At 36.9% G+C, this 16,910-nt stretch overlaps 1 protein-coding gene across 1 annotated transcript in view; it reads right to left on the bottom strand.

Moving 5' to 3' along the window:
• Positions 1-16,321, bottom strand: part of RNGTT (RNA guanylyltransferase and 5'-phosphatase) — a gene marked incomplete at its 5' end in the record, with an annotated part of 154,834 nt that extends 138,513 nt beyond the window's left edge. The window contains 4 exons of the mRNA XM_010080260.1: positions 7,351-7,452; positions 8,265-8,374; positions 15,052-15,301; positions 16,246-16,321. Of these exons, the coding sequence (XP_010078562.1) occupies positions 7,351-7,452; positions 8,265-8,374; positions 15,052-15,301; positions 16,246-16,321 (538 nt within the window). The remainder of the gene's footprint in view (positions 1-7,350; positions 7,453-8,264; positions 8,375-15,051; positions 15,302-16,245) is intronic.
• Positions 16,322-16,910: the final 589 nt, after the last annotated feature.

Here is a 16,910-nt window from a genome sequence, read left to right as displayed (position 1 = left end):
GGCTGGGGGGGAGACCGGGGGTGAGGGGGGTGGAAAGTGTGGTTTAAAAGCGCCCAGATGATTCTTGTGTGGGTTCTTAACACCATCCTGTCATTAGGAGGAAAATGCTCCTTCCTGACCCCAAGATCATAAACATGTATAACCCTAAACATGGCTAAATGACAAGACACTCAAAACACTATATATAAGAATTCACTTATTCACTAGCCATCTAGGGTCAGAAAGTAAGGTGCCCAGAAAGGAGGGATTCATATCTTGAGAAAAGCTCTTTACTTACAAACGCTTTCCAGTGACTAGTGGCCCAAAACTTTCCCATTAGCACCATTTCCTAAGCCATCTGCCAAATCTCAACATCTTACATTTTTGTCCCACTCCTCTAAATCAGGAAAGAATCCACCAACAACTGTGTAAACCTCCACTTTAGGCACCTTCCACCACTGGACATAAAATTCCTCATCCATGAGAATCTGGTCACTTGTACCAATCTGAAAATTAATCTATGGCTTCTTTCTCACTCCCAGCAAAGAGTCTCCTTCAAGTTCAAGTCCACATTAACATCTTTGCTCCCAGGAGACAATCTTTTGGTTCTCTAGATCTGCTTTCATGACAAGCTGGTTTCTTGTTCTTAATAATGAGTTCTCAAGTGCATAGATTTGTTTTTTAATTGGATTAGTACTACTCTCCAATCTTCTCTTTCCTCCTTCATTCTCGTTATTGTACCAACTTTCTCTCTAACGTCCCCCTGTCTCTCAGGGATAATAGTTTTTCCATGAACCCATTCAACTAGCTCTTCTTTAATCCTTTGCAGACAGGCTACCGTTTTTCTTCCTTGTCACCTAATTTTGGACTAGTTTCTTTTACTTCTTGATTTCTAAAACAAACAAAAAAATCTGGTTTTCAGTTTTCTCTAATTTTTTAGAGCTGTTCTTTAGCGACGATCACCTTTTCACAAGTTACTCGTCAGAAACAACTTTTGGATAACTTTTCATATTAGGAATCTGCAGTTTCTCAGTTATGCATGTAAGCTTCATCTCATCATGCAAAGGATCAAAGAAGAGGGTGAGAAAAAAGTATTTAGCGAAGAAAATTCAGAGAGAAACTTTTACCTTGTCTTCATTACCTTTTAACAACATGCATGAAATGTTATCTTAAAACACACCAAGTAAACTTCCCTCAAGTAGCAGTCACAAATATGCTTCTGAAGAGGCTGCAACTGACAATAATTTTAAAGTTCTTAACAAAACGAGAAATTTTATTTAGGTTTGATAATACAGTAACTTACATGCTTTGGATAAATCAAAATTATTTGATTAGTAAATACAATCCAAAAAATTTGGCCACTAGCTTTATCATACAGTTAAGTGTAGCTTTACTGTTTTTATTTTGTAGTATGATCCCAACAAAATGAGAATTATTTAGGCAACAGGCCTTTTTTCTAAAATGCAATTTCCTAATCATGAAAAAACTAACTTCAGAGATATTCCTAATTATTTTGATACAAACTCCTCTTAGAATATTAGCAGCAAGTCTCAAAGAGCTGCTTTACATTCTGTGTCTACTTGTTCGCATTTAGATACCTACAAGCCATCAAATTTGCATGGATATTTTTCAAATATAATAGCCTTTGGCAAGAACTACTTGTTCTGCATTTTTTTAAATAGCTGCCTTACGATAATTGAAGAGCCACAGCATTATGACCATTATTTTTAACAAAACCTGCACGTGTACAGATGTGAAAAATAAGAAGGCACTCAAACAAATGTAGGAAAATAACTTACACCCCTTAATAGCTTGCCCTTAGTTCAGGTCACATCCTACCATTATAAAACCTAGTCCTGTTTGATTGTATTAATTTGAATTATTCCACAGACATTTTAAAGCTCTTTATTATTCTTAGTGGCAACAGTCTTTTTTTCAACACTGGTGTCTCATTACTTTACCAACCCTACTCCTGTCTGAACATTCAGCTCCACTCATTAGAACAAACATCTGCTACAAACACACTATTAATGAGATTCATATTAAGGAATACAGCAAGCCGCTAACCACCTGGGTTAATCACTTTACAGTACAAAGTTGATAATATAGAGTCATACAGTATGCCCTGAACATACTGTTACAATTATCTTCCTCAGATAGCAGCTACTGTTTCAGAAACACAGTACGACAAAATTGACTACATTTGTAAAGCTGTACATACCTGGTAGCTACTGTTAACATACAACGTCTATTTCATCTCAACAAAGCCAAAAGGCATTATTTCAGTAGAGGGAAACCTGCCCTTTGGATTTCTGTGCCTTATGAATGCATCAGCATTAAAATTGTTTTTAAGACACCAGACGTTTGACAACTGTTACAATAAATACACAGGATAGAATTCACACCAAACCAGTCAGAATAGCTGCAGACTTAAGTGATTTACTTTCTTTACAATAATAATTTAAAGCAATATGACTTTAGAGGTGGTTTTCCCCAAAACAGAATGAGTTACATTTAATATTCACATACATGCAAGCAGCTGGCACAAAGGAAATATTTTTCCAGAGAGAGCCAATGCTAAGTGAGCTTCAGAGCTCTTTTAATTTAAAGTTTGTTTGTCTAAACCTGAGATGCAAATGTACACATCTTTATAAACAGGAGGGGATAAGAATTTGTTCACAGTGCATTTCCCTTTGGAGCGAACATGCTTCAGAAGGAAAGCTGGAGCGAGAACAAGGAAGCGTGCCTTGCTGATGTTCACGGAACCAAGGGCTCTGGAAACCAGGCACAGAACGAGTGCAGGCACAAACTCCGTGAATCAGGACAGACTAAGTAAGGACAAGACAAAAGATTTTGAACTCAGGGCTCCAACAGAATGGAGGAGGAGGACTTTTGACCCAAATCAGACTCAGAACCCATAAATTTACAAAAGTACGATACTACTCCAGTAAATGATCCCAAAATATTTTATAGAATCATTGTCAAATAATTTAACTAATCATTTTCACATACTTTGCCAACACAAGATGAAAAAGAACGCTCTTTCATTTAGGGAAATGCTTCCTTTTCTAAAAAAATTATGGGTAGGGAAATGCAAAAATACTAAGAAAGCAAGAAAACTTGCACTGTTCTACCACCGAAAAACAAACACCAACAACAGAGCTCTTAAATCAGAAGGGTGAAAGTTCAGCTCCAGTTGAAATCTGGGAATAGCAAGTGCCTTTGGAGAAAAGTAAAAGTCCTCAATGAAATTACTGACACTACATGTCAGTTAAGACAATCCACAAATAAAGGTTTCAGTCATGCAACCTCTAGAGAAAATTACTGCTGCAGGAATAAAATGCAGGTATTTAACAACGGTGGAATTTAAGAAGTGTGGCTAAGTTGAGCAAACATTGCTATCAACTGAGATGAGAGTGTTTTATTTAGGCGAGAAAGTACAGTTATTAGTTAAAAATCTGCTTTTCTGTAAGTCCAATCAGGTCGATGAAACAGCAGTGCTTTTTTAAGCAACGAGAGAAAACAAAACAACAAAAAAAAAAGTACGCAAGCCAAATAATATTATAATAGGCAAATCCTAGACTGTTGCATTTAAACCACACTTAACAGAATAGCTTCAGAGATATTTGATGACGGGGCTTCATCTCCAGAAAAAGTAAAGAGGAGATCCATAAATGTATCTCTACTAACTGATATCTTAATATTTAATTCAGGAAGGTCACGCCTGTCAACACAACCATCCAGAATAATTAATGAAAACCTGTTTAATTGCATATCGAGTCTGGATCGTCGGAGAACAACAAAATAATTAGAAGCATGTCCAATGTAAAAACTGCCATAGTCATTTTTCATTGTTGATTAGGGTAGCTAGCATGTACAGTGTCCAAATGTCCAAATACTAGCTCAGGTTTTCATCTTTAATCTCCCTTTTACAACATTCCTTCCGCTGAATTTCATTAACACTGGATCTGTGTAGCACCATTTTCTTCTCTGAATATACCTTTAGTCTGTATATCTCCATAATCAACGACAACTTCTTATGTTTTGAGAAAGTTTAAGAGTTATTTAGTTCCGTCAGTTTTATTCTTTATCCATTCTGTTTTGTCACCATTCTAGAACTCTAAAAACACACAACAGAAAGTCCAAAATACTGAAAATTCATACAAGAAATTACGTGTGCACTTTAAAAGGCAGCCTTCCAGACACACTACTATCTTCTATATAATTATTCCTGTATTCAGAAGGTATGCATCCTGTACATTTGGGTAAGAAAATATGAATATTCCATAAGACTTCAGTTTTCCAAATGAATAACATAAGATAGGACAAAGAAAAACCCTTCATAATGAATATATAAACCAAAAAAAAAAGTGGAAAAACAGCTTACAACCCTATGGAATAGCACTAATTCTAATTTTACAGCATCTTAGGATTTGTTCTAAGACATACCAAACTGTATTCACTAATGACCCACAGTTTTGAACAGATTATTCTTCAGTGGCAATGCATACTAGAAGCACTGCAGATGAAGCAATTTTTTCCTTCAATATCAAATGGCCTTCTGTAAAGAAATTATTTTAAAAGCAGATTTATTTTCTGCTGTTACTATTTCTTGAAGCAATAGGTTTATAATTATATGAAAACATTTCCATAAACTGTCTTTCATACATAATAAAATACTACTGTAAACCAATCCCTAAAACAAAGGCTTCCTGAGGACTAAGCTCTGAAAAAAAGGCAAGGAGTACCAATATCTGAGCCACACAGGACATTAATACTTTCATAGTTTTAGAAGTCCATAGGCAGTATATCTGGAATGTGGATTAAAAGCATAATAAACACAAAGACTCCCATCGGGTTCTTTGCATGGTCAGTTTAAGTTGGCTGAGTTTACTTGTTTAGGCTCAACAGCTCTTGAATGCACTGTACTGCCCTGAGACTAAGCCTGGATCTCCCAACACCATGTTTCTGTAACCTCACACCCCAAGAACGCCTCCATCATATTATGTGCATAGAGCCAGCCAATGTTAATAAACCAAATATTCCCACCCGTGCTTGGATGCCACGCTGAGTGCAAGCTTACTTCATATTTTCACACCATGCTCTGCCCAAGCTAATAAACCCCTGAAGTGCAAACTCCACAGATGAGAGACACCTGAAGGGTTTTTTTTATAGGAGACAGCTTAGTTCTGGCTGAATTGTGCTGAATCCTGACTGACACCATGTGGAGCCGCTTGGTAATTCTCGTAAGACACCCCATTCCCCATTTTTCCAGGCTTTTCTTTATCTAGGATACTCCATTCTGTTACAAAAGATAACAAACCTAAGAAAATAAAGAAGACAGCCTACACTGCTCATTCATTTAGCATCAAAACTTTACTTTGTTGTCTCAGCACAAGGAAGGGAGAAAGCTTGGCACTGCGCTGCTAAAACAAAACTTCTTTTGACCATATTTATACACAAAACCAGTATTTTGTTTTCAGACTGGTGAAGGTAAAAATTCTTACCTCCTGTTTTTGAAAGCATACATTTCACCCATACAGCTGACGCTTTCTAACTTGTACACGTGAACATCAAACTCTTTTGCTAGTCTAAAGCACCATGAGCAAATGGTCCTCCTCCTACTGTGTGTGCATTCATTTTAATTGCACTTTTTCTGACCAAGTCAAAGCAGGTTAAAAATCTATTCATTTGCTCTAAGTGAATAAAAACTAGAGCCATTCCACTCAGCACAGATTACGATTGCTTAAGTACTACTGTATTTTAATTGCACTTTTTCTGACCAAGTCAAAGCAGGTTAAAAATCTATTCATTTGCTCTAAGTGAATAAAAACTAGAGCACTCAGCACAGATTACGATTGCTTAAATACTACTGTATGTAAAGAACAACTTTTCAAAATAAAAATCAAGCTATTGAAATGGATGAGATGTGTCACACAATTTAAATTCTTCCTGTTAACTGAGACACTACTGACTAAGACATAAGAAATTACATTATTAACTACCTCAAGATAGTGCCCACAACAAAAAGGGAAGATCATGATCCGAATGCATAGGTAAAAATTTTTTTAATATCTGGGATTCTTGACTTGTTTTGAAATGAGAAATAGTCAAGAAAAACAGAAGGTTAAAGTATCAATCCCCATTGATGATGACTTCAAAACCTCAAGAAAATGGTTATAATTTCACAAATGTTCAAACCTATCAAAAATATGCAGCCCTACAAAAATGAAGTATAATTTTGGAGGTTTGGAATCTTACTCAAGGAAGATTTGTTTGTATAAAGAACCACCGTGCCTCTATGCAAGAGTACAAGGAAATGGGGCATCTAACATTTGGGGTTTTGTTTCAGTGTGAATAACAAATACTTTCTATACCTCACCCAAGCTGCTGGGCCTAGAGGCAAGAAAGCCTGTGTGACATGGCTTTTTCATACAAGACAAAGCAACGAAAGGATACTCAATGATACCAGATGTACTTGTCTAAACAACTGAGTCTCATGCAGACTAATCTATAACCAGTTACCATCAGAGAAAAAAGTGTTTTGTCGTTCCATATTTGATGATATATGGCATTTCAGGTGTTCAAGGTGGTGTTCAAGGCCAGGCTGGATGAGGCTTTGAGCAACCTGGGCTAGTGGAGGGTGTCCCTGCCCATGGCAGGAGGGTTGGAACTCGATGATCTTTAAGGTCCTTTCCAACCCAAACCATTCTATGATTCTATGATTTCTCCTACTTTGAAATGCTAACATGAAAATACTAGAGAAATTAAATACACGGGTGCATTTCACACCAGAAATAACAACACCGAAGAGGTTCAACACACCAATCCAATCAGGTTGCAGTCTGTTATTAAAAAGCGTCGCCCCTACAATGAATGTAAGAGAACTGGTGAGGGAAGATGAAACCATTGACTTTTTGGCTGACCAGAACTAAAAGTTTCAACAAAGGATCACAGTACGAATAAAAAAGCCCTATGAAAATTCTAATAATAGCCAGCTTCTGAAGGATCAACTAGAAGTTTTAATTTAGCTTTTATAAACACATTCTTTAGCTTAATAAACTCTTACTGTTATCTGAGTTATTCTAAGACCTTTGTAGCAAGTCTTGGCTGACAGACAGGCAAGAGTTATGGAGAAGAATAAAAATACATACATTTAACAGTCAGTCTGCAGAACAGCTGCTAAAAAGAAACTTGTCCACAAACTTCAACAAATATTGGGTACCAAGACAGCAAAAAAAATTAATCTCTGGAGTCAGTTTTGTTGTTACAATATGCTTTGTCTTTCGCACAAGAAAATTCACTTTCCTGAGAAAATAAACCGTCTACCCAGTTTACTGGGCGCTTCTTTTTCATTTAAAATTAACTTACCGAGTGCCATCTGCTTTCCAGCTAACTTTGTATGGCTTCTGCTCCAAAAATTTAATATTTTGCTTGTCCATGGACACAGGTTGTGCTCCAGGGAATCCAGACCTAAAAAAAAAGAACCATGTTTACTAATGTTCTGCAGTAAGTAGTCGCACACAAGACAATGCATTTTTTACATTAGACTGAAGTCACACTTTGTACCAGACTTGACGCAAGGCTAACTTTGAGTTAGCAGATCTTCTCCAATAAGGTATTTTGCAAGAGGAATGAAATGCCTGTCTCACAAGAACAAGGGTATTGGTTTATGATACAACACTAAATTGTGTGGAACTTCAAAGTTTTAACTTCAGAGGAGGAGATATTTGAGTTCAAAATTACAAGCACTAGAAGAACTATAAGCATCAGTGAGTTAGGAAGTACTGTGAGCAACTCCTTGGATCACCAGTTTTGGAAAGGAGTTCAGAATCATAAAAAAAAATCATAAAAATCAATGTTCGCATTAACATTGGACACAAATCCAAGTTGGTTATAAAAACGAGTATTATACCTCAATACTGAAGTGTAATAGCAGTTGTATAAATAAGTCTACTGCTCGAGCAAGCACTAGATTTTACACAAATACCTGGACTAGACTATATCTGGTATTTGCACAGCAACAATTCATCTGAAAACATTTGTTATCTCAACGGAAAAGCAGTTCTAGAATCTTGTTTCTTAATATCAACAGTTGATAATTCCATTTCATAGTACAATGAAAGACACCCATCTGTTTCACCGGTTTTGAGACTTGCTTTTTTTTTTTTTTTAACAATCCATCCAAAAATAGTCACCTTTTTTAATTTTTACAATGAGCTGTTTCCTTCTGCAAAACTAGAAACACGATCGTACAAACAAACAAGCTCTAAATGTTCTCATACCCTTCCCATCCACAGAACTGCTGACATTTTTGCTGTATTCCTCCTAACTTCGGTTGTGTTGTCACCTGAGTCACACATTTAACTGTTATGCCTTCCAAGAAAATCGCACCCTAAATAAAAAAAAAAATAGTATTTAAGCCTTTATCAAAGCAGATCAGAATATGTTAATACAAGATTAAGTCTGTTTTTACAACTTGACCCTGATGAGCAATAATAGCTTAAATATTCCTTAAAGACTTACTCCCAAATACCAAGATACAACAGCTGAGCTTTGCAAGTAAATCATTGGTGAGCCATATTATGAACCCAGTTCATAATATGAAATGAGTTATGTAGGAAAAATAAAATAATAATTAAAAAATTTAAAATTAGATAAATGGTAAGGGATAGGCCCTGTTTAGCTAGTACTCTCAAAGTTCCCACATCAAGCCACAGCATCAGTCTGACTTATCTTTCATTTGTAACTAAAATGTTTTTATTTAAAAAGAAAGTACACTAGTATCAAGTATTTAATAGTAAATTCATCACATATAGAATTTGCAGGAATCAAATTAATCATCCTTAGTACACAAAATATTATATTATCATAAGGCAGTGAAAGACATCTGTTTGTGGATGAGAATCTGAACCTAAGCAGTGTTGTAAGCCTGGAGTAAATCACTATACATTAAAGGTCCCAAAACTCTTTCTGGCAGAAGCCTTTGTGACACCCCTTTTAAGTGTGTCAAGAAGTATGGCCTCAAAACAAGTAAACTGGAAACCAAGGACAAAATTGACCTACGAAATGTTAAACAAAAATTTTTAATACAGAAATAGTATTTCTAGACCAACAATTCTGTGCTTTCCCTAATTTATGGAAAGTAAGAGCTGCTCACTAACAGTAGAGATCTAACATGTGAGATAAACATAAGCAGTTTCGTAATTAGTGAACTAAAGTCATCAGAAAGCATTTTTAGACAGGAGGTCTTTGGTGGGTTTTTTAAAACTAAAATCTCAGCAGATGAAGACATTAAGTCCAGCTTTTCTCCCTCCAAATACTTGAAATGCATGTTTTCAATTAAATACGTTAATTCTATCAGACCTAGATGGTAATTCCAGTATAAGAAGTTTAATTACACGGATTTCACCTCCACCTGGGTGATGTACCACACTACATGTCTCAAAACTTAAACTGTAGGGATAGAATTAGTGCTTATGCAGCAACAAACTTAAAGGGTTCACAGTTGATCTAGGACAAACTTATTAACAAAAGAGAAAACATAAAAGAGCTGGTTTGTAACAAAATACTTGTGTAAAAATACATTTGCATAATTTTATTCTCAACCTAAACCAGGTTACTAAAGTGGGGGTGCTATCCTGAATGTCACAGAAAAGCCTAAGTAGAGATCAATAAAAGAATACTGAAAATAGAACTTTAAAATAACTTGTATATTCCAGAAAAAGTTTGATGCTGAGTGGAATAAAAACAAATTCTGCAGAACAGAATACATTAAAGCCACCAAGTCTACAAAGCTGCATGATAAAAGATTTCTATAGAGATCCCAAATGAACGAGACTTATTTCAACAGCATCTCAAATAAATTCTCAGCGCAGACTAAGAAGATCAAAGCATGATGTTTCACCTGTTGAGGTACAAATCCTACAAATGAAGATTCAAGTATTTCGTATCTGCTCTCTAACATGCTTGAAACTTGCCTTAACAAACCGAGATGCATACTACTGATCAAAGGAGCCTTTCTGCTCCCTTCCCTTTCCACACACCGTGGCACTCATGTGTTCTACCCTCAAGCAAGTCTAGGAACTAAGTTGGCAAAAATAACATCATAAATCAGTAATTTTCTGCCAAATTAGCATCCTGAACTAGCTCATCACAGGATGAGTCAGCACTAGCGCCAGCAAAAGGGAAGCAGACGAAACACAAGGAGTGCAGGGAAAAGCAGGACTGCAGTTTTCAGTACAGCCTAGTTACTTAGAATTGTCTCAAGGTACAACACCAAACTGTATTCTGAGAACAGTACATCCTAAAGAAATACACTCGTTCATCACCTTCATTACCTTAAGCTCCACAGACTTGGAGCATCACTTATCCCATATTATTTATGTGGGCACCAGCAGGTGCAAGAGCACACAGGTGACTGGGCAAGAGAGGCAGACAGCTACCCATGCCTGGCCAGCATGTTGTCTGAATTCTGAGTAAGTGGTTAAGAGCACTACAAAATAAAGGAAGATAGCTGTGCCTTGCTTCTCAGAATAATGGCAGAGTGGGACAGCAGTATGGCTGCTAACATTAAAGCAAAAGGCAGGCAACAGGAAAGATCCTCCAGAAACGAAAAAGTCATAAATACAAAATTGGTGCCTACCATTTGGAAGTGTCTCTTGCAGATTATCTGCCTCAAGTATACCCGCTAGCTGAGGCACAGCACTACAACAACAAAGTGAGTCACTTGGGCATCCGTGCTTGGCTAACTCAGTGCTCCAGGTTTCATGAGGACACTTCCTCGGATAAGGTGCCAAAACTAAGCCAGACCCATGTACCTTCTGCACACCATTACTGAGCTAACAACCTGCCGTGGAAACAGAACACTGGAGAACACAGTGCAGAGATGCCAAAGCACACAGCTCAGCAGGAGCACGGCAGGTCCTCAGAGCTGCTACTAACCCAAGAGTTACAAGACCTAACAGATCCAAGGTAACTACACGTACTTAGTATCTACACTCTGCACAACCTTCAGGCCATCTGAACTAAGGAAGCTCTTCTCACTTGCCACCATATCGCACCACCCACCACTTCAGCTGAAGGAGAAGTGACAATGTGTATCATCTTGTGTTGGTTCAGATCCTGAACACCAGCTGGATGAGTGGGTGAGTGGGAACAGCCCCAAACACACACCTCCTTGACCCTAGCGGCTATCACCAGGCCTGGGTGATAGCCATCTTCAGCTACTCAGACTTGACTGAGTGCCAACATGCTCAGAAACTGCCTTACAGAGGACAAGATACATTCCAAGACGTGTCAGGAAGATAGGGAGTCCGGATCTTCTGAAAGAGACGAAGGGAGAGCCAGGGACCTACACTGATCAGCTTTAGATTTAATACCTAGAAATACAGGACAAAAATCACAAGAACTACCTCTAGGCATGAACAAGTAAGACACAACAAAATCACACTGACTGTCACTCAGTAACAATGGTGTTCAACTAATCATTTGGTTTGGGTGATGAAACAGGCTTCACGAAATTGGGAGAAGCAGGAAATATCACATTGTTTGATGATGGCTTTTGTCTTGGTTTGTTTCCTTGTCTTGTTCTCACAGAGGAATTCAGAAAACATGGGGCAGATGTTAACTTCTTATAAAACAGAAGAGCAACCTGTTTCAAAACCAGGTTCAGAGGAGTTAGTGTTTCACTAGCAAAACGCAAGAATATATTGAGGAGGATCTGCGGGGTCCGGTTTAAGAGAACTAATTTATTTTCCCTAGATTTCCTATTAGCATATTCTTATTTTTGTGATGTCTGTGAATTTAATAAGAGATACAGACTGGGATGGTAGCTTAAGAATTCAGTGTTATCCTTAAGAAAGGGCTGGAAAAAGCACTGCAATTCAGTATAAAGTTCTACAGTTAATAAGGAATAGGTAATTATACAAACACACACTGGTAGACAGAGAAAAAGATATGGAGGCAGCAAGAGACCAAAATCTGAATTAGTATTATTCTGTCTTGCAAAAGGCAATTATATTGAGAGATATAAACAGAAGTATTAGCCTTAAGACATGCAAAATTAATTCCCCCCCATAAAGCAGTAAAATGGCCTCAACCAGAGGCTTCTGTTCAATTATAGGCACCACAGTCTCAGGAAAACGTGAGTCAACATGACAGAATACAAAGAATTACAAGAATGGTCAGAAGTATTAAAAATATGGACCACAGGGGAAAAGTGAACAAATTGGCATTTAATGTGGAGAACGAGAAGGCTAAAAGGAAATGACACCTGTATTCAAGTACATGCAACACTGCTGCAAAATCAGAAAATAATCTGTTCCCATATCCATCGAGAAGGCTAAAAGGAAATGACACCTGTACATGCAACACTGCTGCAAAATCACAAAATAATCTGTTCCCGTATCCATCAAGATGCCCGTGGGCAGAACAAGAAGTACAGGGGTTCAACTTTGGCAAAAAAAGTAGGTTAGGCAGAAAAAAAGTCACTAATATTTAGAACCAATATACTTTAATAGTTAAATAACACATATTATCCTTGCTAACTATGTCAACCATGAGGTTTAATGGGTTTCCTTCTGTCTCTCAGATGACCACAAGACATCTGCACTGAAAATCAGGAAGAAAATCATTAACGGCTACCATCTCTTACAGACTGAGATGTAACCACCCATTTTAGAAGCACTATGTATTACATCCTCTAATGCCTGTGAAATACACAGCTTACATGGGACTAGAACAGATGGCATTCCTTAATAAACGGTGAAAGATCTGGTTAACCCTTTAAAAGTTCAAAGTAACTTTTTGTCCTATTTGCAAAATTAAGTATTTTTTTACTGAAGATTTTTTTTTTCCAGAAGTGAGATTCTAAGTGTCAGTTAATAATGTTGCTTCAATGCTACAATCATTATGGCATGCATTGACAAAGTCAAAATGTGTTTGGATTTCCTGTGTAGCATCTGAGACTACAGCAAACAGATCTGCTGTTACCTGTCAACTACATTCAGGTGATGACTAAGGGAACTGCAATGGCATTATGTTCTAATGGTTCCCACAGCTTCTATAGTCTAGAAAAGAAAGGTTGTCAAGACTTTCTGACATTAAAATATGGAAGTTTTAGTGAAAGATGTTGTAGTAAAATTTCTCAAATACAAGATGGAATTTCTGAAATTGACAGCATGCTAACTTCACTTTGCAATTCCTTCTGACTATTCATTACCCTAGCAAGATGCTTGGGAGGTGTCTTCTCCTCTACCCCTAAACTTTTCTTCTGTCCCCACAAAGATTTGGGTTGAAATGAAAACATTTCAGAACACCACTATCACCACAGCCACCTCTAGTTTGACACTGTCTACTCCTAGGTGTGTAGAGAAAGAGTCAAATTAGAAGGCTGAAAACATCTGCTGCAGGACATCAATGTAATGCTGAAAATTCAGCCCTTTATACAGTAAGAAATAAGAAAATCTGAGCAAAAGGTATTTACCTGATAATCATTCCCCCTGTAGACTGCATATTTACAAGGAATCACAAATAGATTGTATCCATCTCTAGAGTTAAGAAGCAATCCAATCTGCCAGCCAAGAACCATGGTAAAGAATTCTCCCCGTTCCTCCTCTTCATGTCAAAGAATGTTCCTCCAGAGCTGCAAAACTGAATTATACGAATATGCATATTAACTAGATGATTCTTTCTTTCATAAATTCTCTAACTCCTAATTAACTTTTAGTTATCCATATGCTTATTCGTATAATTTAGCTTCCAGCTGTCAAAAACCTATAGTGGCAGGTAAGAAAAAGCCTGAGAAGCCTGTATCATGATTCCTGCAATTCCTCCAGTTTAGTTTCATACTTGCTGAAAAGAGGCTGTCACTGGACCTCAACATTACACCTCCTTCACTAATGCATCAAAAGGCAAGTCAAAGAAGCAGTTTTGAGCTCAAATACATTTTTTTAGCTATCAGTGTTTTACTGCAAGGCTATTGGAGGTAGTGGCCATATGCCTGAATATATTTTTGCTATGGAATTTTACAGTGTTGGCAACTTTTTACTCCAGCTGATGGACTATTTTGAAGTTTTCAAAGTTCACCTTCCTTCTTTGGACTAGGTATTGTATTCCTTTCAGTCTAACTTCTTCCGTACTCCATCTGTAAACCAGGTTGAGCAGCAGTAGTAACAACAAAATGCATTTTTGCACAAGGATATTTTTATAATTTGCATATTTTGTACGAGGATTTGCAAGCATTTGCAAACAAACACACCTCAGCACACAAATAAAATTATTCAGTAATAAGCAGAAAGGAACTGAATCTGGTTTTGCACTCAGCAACATTTTCCCCTACTTTATCTGCAAATAAAAAAAAGAGTCAGGAATTTACAATGAACTGAGCCATTAGCCTTCACATGATACAAGTACATTCTTTGAACTTGAGTATGAGTTCCATACTATGGCAACTACAGTAACTTATTTCGTCAGAATCACGCAGATGTATGTCAAAATAATCACAATAAGTTGTCAGCCATATTTCTTATAGTTATACAGTAAAAATAGCTTTGAACAAAACAATTTCAAAGCTGCCTTGGGGTTTTTGAGCTCATATTGCTTTTTGCTAATCCAATTCTCAATCCTCCAAAACTTCCAAAAGCAAGAATATTTACCAAAACGAGCACTGAATTTAAAAAATCCTAAATTTCATCCACATAACTACAAAAAATAAGTAAAAACTGTTTACATACACCCCCGATAACATTTCACCTCTAAAGACAGAGTGAATAACTAAAAAGCACTTTACTGTCTCAACTCAAACTTTAAAATAAATTGTTAAATTAGAAAAATTTTAAGTCATTTTTACAACTGGAATAGTTGAGGTGTTGAATGTTAAAGTTCAAGGTTCATATAAGTAACATAAGAAAGCTTCCAATGAATCTACCAGTTTTTCCTGGCTAGAGACAATACTACCTCATTTGCAAGAGCACTGACACTCGTATAACATGTATTATGTAGTGACTAATCACTATGAGTTTATGAAATCAAGTTTAGCAATTGGAATATTAAGTTCTTAATCAAAAATACCAGTTTTAGACGTTCTTTTCTCCTCTTGCCAAAGGCAGAGCTTGATGATCCAGCTTCTGATTCTTGGCCTCCTGGTTTACCATTATCATCATCCTCCTCTTCATCTTCATCAAAACACCATTCTGGTAGCTCCGGTGGTGACGGTGCATCATCTGCATCTCCGTAACGACGATATAATTCCTTCAGATAGTCACCTTTATAAATGCCTGGTGGTCTAGCCTGAGCAAAAGTAGCCACAGCAGCCTCAATACTGTCAAATAAATATTGAAAATTACTCCAGATGCTTAATTTACTTGTTTTAGTCAAGTCACCAAACGTAAGACTTATTGGGACTGAGAATTAAAACAAATTCCAAACTGGTAATTGCAAAAACATTCATTATATTTGAAACATCATGCTTAGATCAGCCTGATAACAGCTGGTCTTGCACAAGATTCTACATACTCATGTAGGCACCGTGTATGTTCTCAGAAGTAACCGCAGCTTGCACCGCTTTGTCTCCCTATTGTAGCTAATAGTTGTCTGCTGGTCACTTAGGTAAAACCTTTATTATTGCTACAGAAAAGGAATGGGCAACAGGTAGGTTAAGTACTTGAGGACTGAATGAAGACAAAAAAGACCAAAGAAAGAGATGAATAAACTTAATGAAGAAAAATGCTAGTGTTGAAATTCAAATACAGCTACATTTTTCCCCCTAAGAATCCTTCCTTTCATTAGAGGTTTTGCCATCACACTGGGAAAAAGCATCCTAATCTTTTGAAATTTCTCCTCTTTACAGAAGTTTCTCATAAAAAACTGTAATTCAGAAGCCTTCTACTATGCAGCTAACACTTAATCGTAAGTGCTTTAATAAACTGAAGACTGGATCACAAAATTGGTGGCCTTCTACGACGGGGTCACAGCACTGGTGGATAAGGGAAGGGCAACTGACATCATCTACCTGGACTTGTGCAAAGCCTTTGACACTGTCCCACATGACATCCTTGTCCCTAAGTTGGAGGGACATGGATTTGATGGAAGCTACCAAGGGATGATATGAAAAAATGTTAATACAGGCAGTTTGCTCAAGATTCATAGGCATTATTAAAATAACAGTGAATATATTAGCATAGCTGTCAGGACAATGAGTGAAACATACTGAAGATGCCTTTGGTCACTCTCCACAAATCCCTATGAATTAACATTCAAAGTTACCTCCAGTCCAACTTCTCGACCAAAAAGGCACAGATGAGAAATCCAGTTCTATTGAAACCATGTGTGCAATGGACACCTAGACAAGACAAGAAAAGGGATAATCATTTGCAAGTAGTTTTAACAAAAATGCTTTAGTTTCACAAGTGGATCTTTCTACCTTAGTCAGTAACATTAAAGAGTTATCTCCCTTCCCATCAAGGCAGCCCACATCATGTAAGGCACATAAACCTAAAAAGCAATTTATTACATTCTTTCTGCAAATTATTAGCAACAAGAGTATTGGATACTTCAGTTTATCCCAACTCAAGAGCACTAACTTAATGCAACTGAAATATGCCTAATGCAGATAAGATTCAAAGTATTTTTTTATGACTGCCCAAATGCTTAGGAGAAGACAATACAATCAAATTCAGTTACTGTGCTTTTAGTCGATTCAAGATTCAACAAGTATTACATTCACTTCACACCATCAGGCATCAAAATCATATCTAGATTACCCTACCTCAAACTTGAAAGCGGTGTCAATAGACAACAACTCTATTTCAAATTTGCTATTATCATGCTTAGACCAGGCTTATTTTGAAAAAAAAAAGCCTACAAAAATAAAACTATACAACAGTATAATCACCTCGAATTTCTTTCCCCCCCCCCCAAAAAAAAAAAAA

This window comes from Pterocles gutturalis, unplaced genomic scaffold (assembly GCF_000699245.1).
Source record: "Pterocles gutturalis isolate BGI_N339 unplaced genomic scaffold, ASM69924v1 scaffold7414, whole genome shotgun sequence".
NCBI classification, from domain to species: domain Eukaryota; kingdom Metazoa; phylum Chordata; class Aves; order Pterocliformes; family Pteroclidae; genus Pterocles; species Pterocles gutturalis.
Note: the sequence above shows the minus strand (reverse complement) of the source record. Positions and strands in the feature narration are given on the sequence as shown.